At 45.9% G+C, this 16,648-nt stretch overlaps 1 protein-coding gene across 3 annotated transcripts in view; it reads left to right on the forward strand.

Moving 5' to 3' along the window:
• The window catches only part of EPHX2 (epoxide hydrolase 2), a 147,062-nt gene that overhangs the window by 59,769 nt on the left and 70,645 nt on the right, over positions 1 to 16,648 (forward strand). For all 3 annotated transcript variants that reach the window (XM_068280105.1, XM_068280106.1, XM_068280107.1), the window contains 2 exons: positions 14,796 to 14,891; positions 15,735 to 15,813. In XM_068280105.1, coding sequence (XP_068136206.1) covers positions 14,796 to 14,891; positions 15,735 to 15,813 — 175 coding nt within the window. The remainder of the gene's footprint in view (positions 1 to 14,795; positions 14,892 to 15,734; positions 15,814 to 16,648) is intronic.

The raw sequence follows: 16,648 nt of genomic DNA on the forward strand, positions 1-16,648 counted from the left end.
CGAATAGATCATCAGGGGGCGGGGTCTGTATGGCTGATATTCTGCTGAAACCCCTCCCACAGTGTGGTGTGATGTCATGACCATGGTCCTGACAGTTTCCTGTCTGTAAACCTCATTGCATTGTGGGAAATAACGTCTTTTCCCATCTGCCAAGCAAGCAGTTTCTCCCTCTGTGCATAGAACTCTCAGTAACGAACATTCCGCACACAGATCACCTGGCAGAACTAAAGATGTCACCACCAGTGATACATTTCAGAATGTAAATTAGGGAGAGGAAAGATTTCACAATGGGCTGGCTAAATAATCTATACATGAATATTGTAAAAAAATAAGCAAGTTTATTCATTATGTTATTTTCACTGCAGTTCCTCTTTAATGAAATCTTCCTTGTCGTAGAGACACTGGATTGCCAGCAGTCCGCTGGAACACTCACTTACTGTCTCTATTTAAATGGAAAAAGATCCCAGCACAGATCCCCTCAGTACAAAATAGCATTTCCTCCAGAGGATATCTTATAAAGTCTGCCTCATTTCACTCGCCAGGCCTGACCTGCTTCTAGTGCCAAGTATCCCCTTCCAGCTTTCCCGGGCCTGGCTGCCAGGTACACAGAGAGTACAGTAAAGTATGTTTATGGACATGTCTGCAGTGCGCGGAGTACAGCAGCGTATGATACAGGCGGGGGCAGCGTGCCCAAGCTTCCCGAGACTCTTCCTCTGACTGCCAGGGGTTTTACACTCCTTTATTTCTAGTGCTCAACTTCTTTCTGGTTATAGTTCTGAAATAAGGACGTCACAGTGGTTAAATACGTCTTGGATTTACAGTATATAGTGTGTGCTGATATGTTCCACAGGTGGCGTACAGAGAGCACAGACGTATTCATATCAGCCCCTGTACACTGAGAGGGATTTCTGGAGAGGGCCCCAAGGGCCATGGCCTTGGGTGCTGAAAAAGCAGAAATGGAGCAGGACTTGGAGAGAGATAAGAGGCCACATGTCAAATTAAATCATCTCTCCTGCTCCGAAACCACACTGCATTGCTGCACACAGTTTGTGCTATTTTTGTCCGATTGCTCAAGTAAGCGGCAAGCACATGTATGTGGCATCAGGCTAACCCCGCCTGTGCCGGGTACAGGAGACTTTGCTGTAATCTAGTAAGTGACTCTGTGTTTTCGCCTTGTGTCTACCTGTCTAAGGTCCCTGGAGGCTTCTAATTTGACACTGTTGACATAGCCTGGAAAAACAGAAGTATTCCCATCAGTGTTTGCTCTAGATTAGCTTCCATTTGAATGTCCGCCATTCTAACACGCTACCATTATTACAATTATTATCATTTTTGCGGTGCTTATTAATGTATGCACCTGCTTTGAAGTCTTCATGCTTTATCATCAGCACTGACTCGCGGTGGATTTAAATTGTTCATTTTTACCCTGATCAGCAGAAATTGACTTTTTGATGTCAAAGTAGTAATAGATTTTTGCTGTGTAAAAACAAAGCCTCCCAGTGTAGGCATTTTTTATAGACCTTATAGAAGCATTTAATAAAACATTATTTTCAAGCAAACCTTAAGCGACTTAAACAAAAGACTAAAGGGAACCTAAAGCGAGAGGTATATGGAGGCTGCCATGTTTATTTCCTTCTAAGCAATACCAGTTGCCTGGCTCTCCTGCTGATCCTCTGCCTCTAATCCTATTAGCCACAGCCCCTGAACAAGCATGCAGCAGATCAGGTGTTTCTGACATTATTGTCAGATCTGGCAAGATTAGCTGCATGCTTGTTTCTGGTGGGATCCAGACACTACTGCAGCCAAATAGATCAGCATGGCTGCCAGGCAACTGGTATGGCTTAAAAGGAGATAAATATGTCAGCCTCCATATTCTTCTCACTGCAGTTCTCCTTTAAAGCCCATACCAACCCAGCAATTTTCACGGACATTTTTTCTCGTTATATCGCGCAACATCGTTTAGCAAAAAATTGTTAAAAGATGTTTAATGACACGCACGGCAACCATTTGTTTTTGATCGACTGACATGTCTTAGTTCCGATCCTCATTGACTTGCGTGGGATTTGCTGCGATTATGTCAACGACCGTTCGTTTCCGCCACTGAAAACTACGTTTCCCGATTCAGGCAGATTGTTCGTCCTTGGAGATCCCCGGTCCATCTGGCCATTATCTGCTGGTGGGTATTTATCTTTAGACGCTCACCTATGAAAAGGGAAGGCTCGGCACCCCATAGAACATGCTTCTGAAGCACTCGCGTCCCTGAGAGCTTTCAAAGACGATTGCATCTGTACTGCTCATGTGCGAGTCCGGGCTCACATTTCTGCAATACAGATTCATATTGCCCAGGGACACGAGTACCTCCAAAAGCTGCCGGAGGAGGGCTAAAGATTTTTTTTCCCTTCAGGTACACTTTAAGCCACACCCACTGCAGACTCATAGCTCGTCAGGAGTAGGGATAGTCAGTTAGATACTGATAATTCTGAGTTTATACATATGTTATGCTAATTTTATTTATGCAGCTTGGGAATGAACCAATCAAGTACCGCCCTCCGATGTCTGCAGCTACGAGAACCGGGTCCCCGCTCTTCCGTCAGTCGGAGCCAGTCTAAACGTCATAGAAGTGTGCTGTTTGCGCATCTCTGCAGCAGACTCTAGAGAGATATGTAGACGGCATACTTCTCCTGCGTAGCTGGCTCCGATGAGACGTCAGTGACAGGTCCCGGTTCTCATAGCTGCGGGCAGCGGAGGACGGCGGCGTGGGAGCGATCGGAGCGTATGGGGCTGGAGGAAGCCCCAGGTATGTATAAAATCTTTTTGATTACACCGTTTCCTTTAAAGTAGACTTAAACCCATCTCCATCTCTAAAAGATAAGCAACAGCATAATAACATTTAAAGAAAAACATTATTGTTACAGCTTACAGAACTCCTGCAATAAATCTGCAGTGTTTACTTCCGGGTTTCATGGGAGCACAGAAAGAGTTAACCTCCAGCGTTTACATATTAGTACATCGGCACACCTGCCGTCACATAGCTGACAGCTCAAATTACACTTGCTCATTACTTACTGAGAAGGGAGAATTAGAAAGGCTGTTCTCTATACACAAACACAGGGTGGACACAGGGTCGATTTCTCTGTATTTTCCTTTTTCTTGTGCAAGAGTATAGATGTGCCTTAACCCGAAATTAGCATGAGTAGATGCTTTTAGTATTAACCACCCTGGCGTTCTATTGAGATCGCCAGGGCGGCTGCGGGAGGGTTTTTTTTAATTAAAAAAAGACTATTTCATGCAGCCAACTGAAAGTTGGCTGCATGAAAGCCCACTAGAGGGCGCTCCGGAGGCGTTCTTCTGATCGCCTCCGGCAAGCATAAGTAACAAGGAAGGCTGCAATGAGCAGCCTTCCTTGTTTGGCTTTCCTCGTCGCCATGGCGACGAGCGGAGTGACGTCAGCCGACGTCCTGACGTCAGCCGCCTCCGATCCAGCCCTTAGCGCTGGCCGGAACTATTTGTTCCGGCTGCACAGGGCTCGGGCGGCTGGGGGGACCCTCTTTCGCCGCTGCTTGAGGCGGATCGCCGCAGAGCGGCGGCGATCAGGCAGCACACGCGGCTGGCAAAGTGCCGGCTGCGTGTGCCTCTTTTTATTTTATCAAAATCGGCCCAGCAGGGCCTGAGCGGCACCCTCTGGCGGTAATGGACGAGCTGAGCTCGTCCATACCGCTAAGGCGGTTAAAGTAAGAATGTTCTTTTCTCAAGAAATAAAATCTTTATTAAAGAGGAACTGAAGTGAAAATAATGTAATGACTAAAATTGCTTATTTGTTTACGTTTATTTATAAATGATTTAGTCAGTGTTTGCCCATTGTACAATTTTTTTTTCTCACCCTAATTTACATTCTGAAATTTGTCAGAGGTGGTAACACCTTTAGTCCTGTCAGGTGCAGCTCTGTGGAATGTTTGTTTCTCAGAATTCCAGAGCCCATAGTTGAATAGCCTAGGCTAAGCATCACTGGGAGGGCGGAGCTACATACCAGTATCCAGCAATATATACAATAGATATAGAAAGTGTTTCTAATGCTGAAAACGTGAAAATGACCATCAAAGTGGGTATCCTGAATTTACTGTATTCTTCTTTATGTCACTACAGGGCCTCTTTAATAAAAACGCATTCCTAAAGCTTCTACCAGAGGGATCTGCCTAGCAGAAATCTCCCAGGTGCATTCTGGGATAGTGATGTCTAGTGATGTCATCTATACCATGTGACCTTGGTAGGCAGATTTGGAAGCGCAGGCACAGTCATGGGGTAAATCCGAGGATGGAAAGTGGTATCATAACTTATATAATCATAAAAAAAGCAGATTATTATTTCTGAAGTCGTATTATGTTTTTTTCCCCTTTCAATAAATGGGGCTTTTAAAATGACTTCATAAAGTGTGGATTTGCTTGAAATGAATTGTGAAGGAAAAATGACAATGAGCTGATGTAGTGAGCATCCAGCACATTGGAGCCAGTGCTTGGCTGACATACGTGTGGGAATAATTACGGCCTTGGGTCAGTGTGGAGAGGTTTCCACAGCCCATCAGCACTGCCAGATAGCTCCAGCTCTGTCAGGTTGTATTAGTGAGCAGCCTCTTTCAAGTCCAGTCACTAATTCTCTGTTGGACTGAGTTCCGGACTCCAACGTGGCCACTCCGAAACATTAATGTCATTCGTTTATTCGTTTATAGCCATTGTTGTGTAGCGTTGGCTTTATCCCCGGGGTCATTATCTTGCTGGAAGATCATTTTTTTTCACAGTGACCTGGGTTCATAAAGCTTGCATTAAAGAGGCCCTGTAGTGACATATAGTAGAATGTAGTCACAGTAAAAAGGCCCGTCCGTTAAAAAAAAGGGAGCTAGACCATGGCCGCAAACCCCCCCCACGCAACGTGCGCATAGGTGTGTCCTGCTCGCCCGTCCCTCACCACTGTCTGTAGTATATGCACACAGGGAGATATTGCTTGCTTGGCTGTTGGAAAAAGCCGTTATTTCCCACAATGCAACGAGGTTCTCAGACAGCAAACTGTCACGGACACAGGGACACGTAGGAGGAAGCAGGGACACAGGGATTTTATTTTATAGGATGCCCTTTTTATCGTAATTTTCCTGGTCTCAGCATCAGAAACACTTCCTATATCTGAATATTGCTGTATATTAGTATGTAGCCCAGCCCTCCCAGTGGTGCTTAGCCTAGGCTGCTTAGCTATGCAGAATTCTTCTCCCAGAGCATTCTAGGCGACCAGGCATTATTTTCCCTGGCTTCAGAATTCTCAGAAACAAACATTCCGCAGAGCTGCACCTGACAGGACTAAAGATGTAGAACATGGTTCCCATTCATTGATCTATGTCCTCAGCAGAAAAAAAACGACGGCTTCTCATCAGAGGCCGCAGTCTTTCTGACATAAAAAAAAGTTTCCCGTCCTCTATATGCTTCCTGGAAGCGATCAGTATGCTTCCAGGGCTAAAAAAAAAAAAAAAAGACTCTCATTATGAACTTTTTTAATATGCATGTGAAGAGGGTATATTACGAACATTTTTAAATTTTAAGCTTGTAAATAGTGATGAACGCAAAACTGGAAAAAATGCACCTTTATTTCCAAATAAAATGTTGGTGCCATACATTGTGATAGGTACGAAATTTAAATGGTGTAATAACCGGGACAAATGAGCAAATAAAATACATAGGTTTTAATTATGGTAGCATGTATTATTTTAGAGCTATAATGGCCAAAAACTGAGAAATAATTTATTTTAATTTTTTTTCTTAATATTCCTTTTAAAATGCATTTAGAAATAGCCGATCACTGTCGGCCAGCTCTACTGCGCAAGCGCAGGTCTCCTGCGCCTGCGCAGTAGAGCGGACCCAACAGAGATTGGATATTTTCGCCTATCTCCGTGTGGAGAGCCGCAACAGCGCCCCCGCTGGAGCCAGGAAAGGTAAATAAATCAGCGCTTGTCAGGCTTGTCGAGGGAGGATTGCCGGAGACTTCAGGGGAACCAACACTGGAATTCCTGCAGCTACAGGGATGGGGGAAGCATCGTTGGGACCCTGAGGCTTCACCCCCAGAGGTGAGTACCCCCCAGGGGAACTTCTTTTTGTTACAGGTTCTCTTTAAGTTTCCTCCATCATTTCCCAACATTTTGCCTCATTTATTAAGTTTGTCCTCAAAAAACATCCAGACTAAAGACGGAAAAGCTTTGATTATCATCTATAAACGGTAATTTGGGTGCCCAGAGATGCCCGATATAATAGTCACAATTTGCATAACTATCTTATCGGGATTGGAAGGGGGAGAGTTGGTGCCTGAGCCAATCCCCCCACCTAATCACTAATCTTCCTAACTAACTCATCTTCAGAAATGCTGGGAATACACGGCTCGATTCTGAGCCATTTAGATGGCTCGATAGATAATTTCCGACATGTCCGATCTCCCGCCCGATCGTTTCCGCGCTTGATTCCGCATTGAACACAATGGAGAAAGATAAGAAATACGAGCGAAAGATAAGAGAATAGTCTGCGTAATCGATCGAGCGTGAAAATCGAGCGGCAAAATCGAGCCGTGTATGCCCAGCATTAGTGCCTAAACTTAACCCACCTACCTAATGCCTAACTCTAATTTCACCAAGTGCCTAAACCGACCCCCTAGTCCTAAACCACCCCCCATCGCCTAATGCCTAACCCTCACCTTTAAGTGCCTAGACCAAACCGCATATCCCCGATGCCCAAATAAGAGCTAGTTGTAGCTGATCGCCTACAATCGGCTTCTACCCACATCGGGCGCCCAACTCACCGCTGTGGGCCCAATTCCTAACATTGACAGGTGTCTATTTGGCACCTGCCAATCTTTGCCTCCAAATGACCTGATACGATTTGCACAATGACTTCATTCTTACCCATCCTCATTAATATTGGATCCAGTCAAAACATGGGGTGTGGTGATCCACTAAGAACAGAGAAGGGTGGAGATTCTGTTCCCCAACACACTTTCAGCTGATCCCCACTGTGTACTGCCATTCTTTTCTAGCAGTTAGTTATGGATAATGTCCCTGTAAATGCATTCATCACTTAAAGGGGAACTGAAGAGAGAGGTATATGGAGGCTGTCATGTTTATTTCCTTTTAGACAATACCAGTTGCCTGGCAGCCCTGCTGATCCTCTGCCTCTAATACTATTAGCCATAGCCCCTGAACAAGCATGCAGCAGATCAGGTGTTTCAGTGGTTCAGACTTATAAGTCTGATCTGACAAGACTAGCTGCATGCTTGTTTCTGGTTTTAATCAGATACTACTGCAGAGAAATAGACCAGCAGGGCTGCCAGGCAACTGGTATTGATTAAAAGGAAATAAACATGGCAGCCTCCATATACCTCTCTCTTCAGTTCCCCTTTAACTGTTAATATATGAACGTCTTAGGCTCCCTGCACACTGCAAATCCGTTTTCCGATTCTGATTCCGATTTTCCCTGAATACATTCAATGGAAAAACGGATCAAAAAATGCAGTGTGCAGTAAAGATTAAAAATCGGAATCGGATGTTAAAAACGATTAAAAAGCAGAATCCAAATCGGAAATGCATGCAGTGTGCAAGAGGCCTAACTGTGATTGCTACCTAGTTTTGGGTGGAGTACAAAAGGGGGAAAGAGGTGCCCATAAGTATAATAACATGAATATCAATATAGTGCCTTGAACTTGGCTCAGAGCACTTGTTGGCACTTTATTCAACCTGAGGAAGTTGGCAGCGATCCACGAAATGCATTGCCAGCGCATATTAAAATTCATTTCATGCATGAATTTTTCTTCATTGAGCTAAGCCACCTCATATTTTCTCATTTTATTGTTTTTAACACAGTTTTATTATACTACTGGGTGCCTCTTTCTGCCTTTCGTGCTTTCTTCCCTTCTTTGGGAGCGCTGTACCTCTGGCCCCTAATGAGCCACCACTTCCGGTACCATTTGGTTGTTTTGTAACAAAAGCGTGACTCTATCCAGCTTGCCTGGACACCCGAGTGGAGCAGAGTACATAGATCTCCACCTGCCTACAGTGGTTGGTTGCCCTTCTGCAACCTTCCTTTGTTAGTACCTATTCTATTTTCTTTCTTATTCTACCACTTATTTGTGACATACTGCACTGTTTGGGCTCCCGTTATCTTTGTGTTTTTTAGTTATAGGGGACTTTCGGTCCACTATATCATTTAAGGTGGAGTAACCCTTTAAAAGCCTTTTTTTTCGGAATTTTGGACCCGGAGGAGAATTATGGGAGACTGGTGACCCTTATGGCCCATACTCACGGGCAACTTTTTGGCCTGTCGCCAGCACACGTGAGCGTGTGCGCGACAGGCCGGCGACAGCTTGTCGCCAGGTCCCTCCACATACACACGGCGGAGGGACCTGGCAACTGATGCGGCGGAAGCTGTCGCTGTTGCGCCTCCCCCCTGCCGGAAGCCCAATGTATAACTTATCTTGTTGCTGTCGCTAGTCCGCGTACTCACGCGGACTAGCGACAGTTGCGGCGGAGTTGCGGCGGCGACTGTCGCCAGGCGATTGAGCGGTTCAATCGCCCGGCGACATCAGCGACGAGCGACAGTTCGGGGTGCGCGCCCGTGCAACGCCTCATACTCACAGGCGACCTGTCGCTGCAACACGCGCGCGCCGCGTGTTGCGGCGACATTTGTAGCCCGTGAGTATGGGCCATTACACAGTTTGGTTTATTAATGAAGGTTCTTCCACCTCCCTGTAGATCCTTGTCTCCAGGGTGATATATTCCTGGCTCTGTGTGATAGTTACTGGTCATTTAGCAGGTTTTATTGCTGCCACCACAGAGGGAATGTCATTATCTCCTGCTCACTGGGCAAAGCATTGATCAGGGACATATGAACAGAGCCAATGTTCCTCAGCTCAGGGCTGTACATCAGCTTGGGGTCAAAAGTGCAATAAAGGCTGATGAATGGTACCAAAGCTGATCTCTCATACATTTCATTTATCTTACTTTCTATAAAGCCAAGTAGAGGCCGATAAAGCCCGTATTTCATCTTCCAGCTTAGTTTAACTTCGATATACTCCAGCTTTTTCCGCTCTCTTATAAGAGATTACATCAAACGCGCGGTTTGTCGAACAATCCTTTATGTGTGAGAATCACTGGAAGGACACCTTTTCTCCTCTCTAACATGCCCCTGCTGTTTCATAAATAAGGGATTAAAGAGAACCTGTCACCAGGAGCAGGCTTCTATAAATTCCTGTCAGGTTTTCATTGGGTCTCTGTACCAGTTGAAGTTCTCTCCTCTCACTTCCGTTCCTAATGAGACCAGAGAAAGAGACCTCTTTCTAAAAGGTAGTACCTCTTCTTTAGGAGTGTAACAACAAAGCATGGGGCCCCCCAGCAAAGCCCTGAATGTTCACACCCCTTCCCTTGCTAACCCCTAGGTGACCCTCACAGCCTGGAGGCCCATCTCACAGGGTCATAATACAAGTGTTGACATCATAATCTTCACACCCATAACAAGTGTAGCCACAAAAACACCTGAAGGATGGACCGCTATATCCGAGGGAGTGAAGTAGTAGTTGGGCCTCCTACAGCTCTGGTTCCCCCTGGAGTCACAGGCACTGCTCCCTTTAGGCCCTTACACCCCTGTACCTCTTTATCTATTTGTAGCAAGTTATTGTAACAGGAGAAGAACCAATGTCATTGTTTCAAGACCTCACAGGATCTCTTTATCAAGCTGTGATTTGCTGCTGCCATCCGGTTCTCTGAGGTGGATTCACTCCGTTTGAGATTTGACTGTTTTGGAAGCATTTTTGGCAGCCATTTTGCAAAGGGTGGCCCTTCCCCAGTCAGATGCTGACAAGCTGCTTGTCATCATTTTTTAGGGGTGACAGCGCAGCGGGGGGGGGGGGGGGGCTAGGTGGCGACAAAGTGGCATGTCATGGAGTAGGGAACATGCCTCTGTGTCCCCTCTGCCCTCCCCCTTCCCCACTGCCTTGGGTACACTCTAAGTCAGGGGTCAGGAACCTTTTTGGCTGAGAGCACCATCAGCAATTTCCCTGAGAGCCAGACAGGAGAAATACCGACTAACAGCTTGTACAATTAGCTAGCGGACTTGGGGGTAGATTCATTTTGTAGGGCAAGATCCGCCCACAGGCAGCCTATTGGGTCAATCAAGGTGCGGGGATCTCGTCCTACAAAGTCACTGGACCTGACAGGGTCCGGAGTGGGACAATTGGAGCAGCCGTTCGTTTTGGGGTAGCGCGAGTAAGTTAGTGGTGCATGCTACAACAGTAACGTGCCTACTTTGAAAATGTTATTTGTGCTGCCACACTAAGCTGTGCTGCTTGAGCAGTGTAGCTTAGTAAGTCAACCCCTACTGATGTGTATGTGAGCCAGATGCAGCCATCAAAAGAGCCACATCTGGTTCCCGAGCCATAGGTTCCCTACCCCTGCTCTAAGTGATGTTTATATTCACTGGGGCTCGTAGCAGTCAAGCTGGGTAGTGTCTAGCCTTATCTCCAGGCCCGGCCCTAGACTTTATGCTGCCTGAGGCAATCTAGAAACAAATCGCCGCCCCCCCCCCCCAGCTGTGGGTGTGGGGGGGCCGCCCGAGCTGGAGGGGATAGCGGGCAGGAAGGGGGTATTGGGCCTAGTGGCGGGGAGGGGGGTTGGACTCCCCCTCCCTCGCCTGGGTCCCCCGTCCTCCGCTCCCCTCCTGCTTTAAAGAGTTACGTTGCTGGCTGCATTGTAAGAGGCAACGGGCGGGATCACTCACCTCTTCCTCGTTAAGCGTGTGCTCCACTGACGACACTTCCTGCGGCGTAGCAGGAAGTGACGTCAGTGGAGCGCACGCTGGAACGAGGAAGAGGTGAGTGATCCCCGCCCGTTGCCTCTTACAATGCAGCCAGCGACGTAACTCTTTAAAGCAGGAGGGGAGCGGAGGTCAGGGGACCCAGGCGAGGGAGGGGGGGTCCGACCCCCCTCCCCGCCACTAGGCCGAATACCCCCTTCCTGCCCGCTATCCCCACCAGCTCGGGCGGTCCCCCACACCCACGGGGCAGGTGCCGCCCCCCCAGAAGTGCCGCCTGAGGCAAAGGTTTCACCCCGCCTCATGGGCGGGCCGGCCCTGCTTATCTCCTATGTTATCATTGAAATTTGAAGCTTAGGTTGAATGAGTGACTACAAAAATTACTTTTTCACATATGCAATATGTGTATTGGCAAAACTTTTTTCATTGTTAAACCTAAAAAACCAAAAAAACCTTATATTCTAGTCATTCAGGTCATTCAGGTTCTTTCGTATCTTCATGCTATATTTGTTTAGAACTCATAAACAATCAAGTGTTATAAATAAGCAGAAATAGAGATGATCCGGAAGTGTACATATAATGACAATGCCTGTTATTTTTGGCACCTGCCGTAGAAGTACAGGAATGTCAACTGATAAGGTGTTGTCGTCAGTCCCGGTAGCCAGCTATATTTGCACCACAGCACCTTCATTGTTTGGCTTTACTCCGGTATCCGGAGTTTGGCTGCATAATAGCAGAACCTCTGCACCCAAATTACCCAGCCAGCGCTGCCGAAGCTGCAATGATGTGCTCTATGGCAGCGCCTAATTATGGCAGCGCCTAATTTAATGATCGGGTTGTGCGCCTAAATTAAGATGCTTTCCTTGCGTTGAAAGACATCCATGGCTACAATTACTAGGCAATGCCTAATGATGTTGATCCAGGGATTTTATCTGATTGCCATCTGGAGTCGGGAAGTAATTTTTTTCCCTTTTGAGGCTAATTGGACCATGCCTTGTAAGGGTTTTTTCGCCTTCCTCTGGATCAACAAGGATATGTGAGGGAGCGGGCTGGTGTTGTACTTTATACTGGTTGAACTTGATGGACGTATGTCTTTTTCCAAAAAAAATAACTATGTAACTGATTCGGGCCAGGAAGGGGTAAATATTTTTTCCTATGATTGTAAACTTTGCTATGTGTTCTGAGCAAAGTTAAAGGGGAGCTTTGAAGTTCAACTGGACCGGCACTGGGGACAGACTGGCACTGAAAATGGACTGGCACTGATAACATGTGTCCATTTGTCACAACAGTGGTCTGTACTGGAATTATTGTATTACCGTTGCCCACCAGACCTGTTCCCGACTCACACACCTGCCTGCTGTTATCACTTTGCTTCTTCTTGTTGCTGACCTGGATCTTTCCCGAACAGATTTCATATTTACCGCAGCCGATCCGATCCATTCACAAAAGCTTGCAGTTGCTAGAAGTGTGGTTATTCCCCAGCTAGACAAGACAAGACAAGACAAATAACATTTATATTGCACTTTTCTCCTTGCGGACTCAAAGCGCCAGAGCAGAGCAGCAGACACTAGGGCGCGCTCTATTGGCAGTAGCAGTGTAAGGGAGACTTGCCAAAGGTCTCCTACTGAATTAGTGCTGGCTTACTGAACAGGCAGAGCCGAGATTCGAACCCTGGTCTCCGGTGTCAGAGGCAGAGCCCTTAACCATTACACCATCCAGCCAACTGCATGCTAGGAGGGAGCTTTGTGCAGTTTTTGAACTATCACTGCTATTATGTGTTACAATAATAAAGTACAATACAATAACATTTGTAAAGTGCTTTTCTCTCATAAGACTCAAAGTGCTTAGATATGTCTCAGTGCAGGACTGTGATACAGAATAAGCAGGTGTTCATAAATGCCAGACTAAACAGGTGGCTTTTCAGTTTGGATTATTATTATTATTATTATTGATTTATAAAGCGCCAACATATTCCGTGGCGCTGTACAACGTAAGAAACAAACATGGGGTACATAATAATACAGACAATGGTGTACACCAATATACAAGATACATAATTAGTGACAAAATACAAAGAATGATACAAAATACAAATTATAGAATTGGTAATGACAATGATAAAATTAACATGATGAATAAAATGTATAATTGTTACCAAGACACAAAAGGAGGAGAGAGCCCTGCCCTTGCAAGCTTACAATCTAAAGGGAATGGGGGGGGGGGGGGGGGACAGGAGGAGGGGTGGTATGCAGAAAATATATAGAGGCTTTGTGTTTTAGGATACCTAGTAGGAGTGCAATTTGGTCTTAGGACAAAGGGAAGTGGCCTAAGGTAGAGCATATGCTTGTCGGAACAAGTGTGTTTTTAGAGAGCGTTTAAAGGTAACAAAGGTTGGCGAGTGACGAATGTGTTGTGGGAGGGCATTCCAGAGGAGGGGTGAAGCGCGTGCGAAGTCTTGTAAACGTGAATGTGAGGAGTTGATTCTAGAGGAGGACAACAGAAGATCATGTGCAGATCTGAGATTGCGATTGGGTTTGTATCTGGAGATTAGTGAGGATATGTACACGAGAGAGAGATTGTGGAGAGCTTTGTAGGTTAGGGTTAGGAGTTTGAACTGAATCCTCTGGTTAATTTGCAGCCAGTGAAGAGCTTGACAAAGAGGGTCGGCAGAGGAAGATCAAGAAAAAGATGAATGAGACGAGCAGCTGAGTTCAGTACCGACTGGAGCGGGGCCAGTTTGTTAGACGGTAGTCCACAAAGTAGTACGTTGCAGTAGTCCAGACGTGAAATTATGAGAGCATGTATTAACATTTTAGTTGTGTCTTGAGTGAGAAAGGGACGGATGCGAGATATGTTTTTGAGTTGGAGATGGCAGGAGCTGGTTATGGAGTGAACATGAGGAATAAAAGAGAGAGATGAGTCAAATATTACCCCCAAGCGCCGTGCTTTGGGAACTGAAGTTATGGGAGTGTTATTAACATTTATTGTAACTTCAGGCAGGGAGGTGGACAGAGACGGTGGAAAAATTATTAGTTCTGTTTTACTCATATTAAGTTTTAGGAAGCGAGAGGACATGAAGGAGGATATAGCAGACAAGCAGTCAGGAACACGTTTAAGGAGGGAGTTAAGGTCTGGGGCAGAGAGGTACAGTTGTGTATCGTCTGCATAGAGGTGGTATTGAAACCCGAATGAGTTGATTAAATCACCAAGACCATGCATGTAGATGGAAAATAGGAGGGGACCAAGGACAGAGCCTTGGGGAACCCCGACAGACAAAGCATGAGGAGAAGAGATCTGATCTGAGTAGGAGACTGTGAAGGACCTTCCAGAGAGGTAGGAAGATAACCATGTTAGAGCAATGCCCTTTATTCCTACATTTGAAAGTATTTGTAGGAGTAAGGTGTGGTCGACAGTATCAAATGCTGATGACAGGTCAAGAAGGATGAGTATGGAAAATTGACCTTTGGATTTGGCTGTAAGAAGGTCATTGGCCACTTTGGTAAGGGCTGTTTCCGTGGAGTGGTTGGAGCGAAAGCCAGACTGGAACTGATCAAGTAGGGAGTTAGCAGATAAATAATGGCTTAATTCTGCATGTATATGGCGTTCAAGTAGTTTGGATGCAAATGGGAAAAGTGACACTGGGCGGTAGTTGGCTTTAAATGCTTCTAGGGATAGAGATGTCCTGGTGTGGCAGGGAGTTCCAAAGTGTAGGGGCAGCATGACATAAGACTCTGTCTCCAAAAGTTTTGAGGTGGACATGGGGGGTGACCAAGTTATTAGATCTTTTTGATCTCAGATTGTGGGATGTGTGATGCAGTTGCAACAAGTCCTTCAGGTATCCAGGGCCCAGATTGTGCAAGGATTTTATGTCAATAAGCCAATCTTAGACAGAATTCTCCATAGTATCGGTAGCTAGTGTTATATAGTGTCAGACGTTCTATGTGTCTCACTACGTGTCTTTTTCTTGTCCAGCCTGGAGTGAAGCTGCACTATGTGGAGATGGGAAACGGGCCAGCCATTGTTCTATGTCACGGCTTTCCTGAGAGCTGGTACTCCTGGAGATATCAGGTAATTATTTTACCTGCAATTATCGCATTAGGAAGCGTGACTGGAACTCCATCAAGAGACAGCCAATCAGGCTTGCAATAAGTCCCCTGTATTTCTTATATTATTGATTAGTAGTTAAAATCCATCTTCACCATGAGTGTTTTCCTAGATGTACGCAATACTTACTCACACTTTGTGTTATGTGTGTAGAGGCTCCTTAATTAGTTGATTTTTAACAAATCACTTTAAATCGTTTTGGTTTTTTTTGTGCACAGACCTCCATAGCTGTAGCTGCAGTCTGCTCAGTCTGTGCCCCGCCCCCTGCATTGTAAATGGCACAATAAAGCTAAGTCCAGCAGCATCAACAGCCCCACCACACTGTCTGCTTTTATCTTTCTCAGCCTGTCTGATTAATATGTAGCCACTGTGCAAAAACACGTTCTCCGCATATGTAATAAAAGTCAGCGGAGAATCGCACATCTGTTAATATTCACAGTCCTGAAAAAAAAATTACATCTTGCAACATAAATTTGCACATCGCATGCAAATTTCCTTTAAGTTGCGTTAACTGCGGTAAAAAAAAAACCCTGAACATTTCACATATAAACACGAATGGCCAAGCAGGGCTCAAACCCACTAGCAGCCTTTTCTAAGCGCTAGTGATTTGAAAAGCTCTTGCTAATGCAATGCTGTGAGGGATTTTTATAAAATCACATCGCTGAAGTGGGATCACACCCATAGCATTACATTAGCAAGAGTTTTCAAATCACAAAGCGCTCAGAAAAGGCTTAGTAACATTCTGCTAGTGGGTTCCAGGCCTAATATACTGTATATATGTAATGTGTATATCTTCTTCCTGTGCAGCTGCCGGCCCTGGCTGATGCTGGATACAGAGTTATAGCCCCGGATATGAAGGGCTATGGGGACTCCTCAGCTCCGTATGGTGAGTGGCCGGCCCTGTCAATATACCGTATGTCACTGAATGTCTTCAAGGCCTAACACTACCTGTCTTCCCTTGAGGCCCCTTTACACTATATTGGAAACCTATATTGTGTCAGTCTGTTTCACCGCAGGACAATGCAAGGGGGCCTAGCACAGCTACCACCTCGCGTTGCGCTGAAAACGCCGCTCTTCCGCCGAGTCGCCAAAAAATCAACAGTGCATTACTGGCCGACGTCCATGGCAGCGGAAGTAATCTTACATTTTGTACAGCAGGAGGAAGTGGCAGCGCTTTCAAACAGAGGCTGTACCCCAATTAGCTATTTGCAATGATGTGCAGAGCTCCACAATGTGGACAACATTACACAACATGCATTCAACACAGGTACAACAAAGGAGGGTGTTAGCTTCAGTGTAAATAAAATATGTGCACAAATTATTCCCTACAGGAAGTAATGTAAGTCAATGGGCGACGCAGGAATTTTAAACGTGTTTGCAGGGGTGTTGCTGCGCGCATGTGTGGTGCAACGGGAATCCCAGTGATGTATTTTCTGTCCACGGGGAGTAGGTCACTGGGCGGGGGGGGGGGGGGGGGGGAGAGGGGGGGCAGCGGCATCACATAAGGTGTAAAATCGACCTTAATAAAGTTTTAAAAAGCTCTTGTTTACCCACTCCAGGCTTGGGAAATTGTCAAGTCAGCGGTTTTACCACTTTAATGCACTGATGGATCCATTTATCACCACAGGGGCGAAGGAAGAAACAAACTGGAGCCAAAGTCATGTGAATGCCCAATTAGAATCCCAGCTTTATTTTGCAGATGAACTGCACACCATATGACA

This window comes from Hyperolius riggenbachi, chromosome 4, assembly GCF_040937935.1.
Source record: "Hyperolius riggenbachi isolate aHypRig1 chromosome 4, aHypRig1.pri, whole genome shotgun sequence".
Lineage (NCBI taxonomy): Eukaryota > Metazoa > Chordata > Amphibia > Anura > Hyperoliidae > Hyperolius > Hyperolius riggenbachi.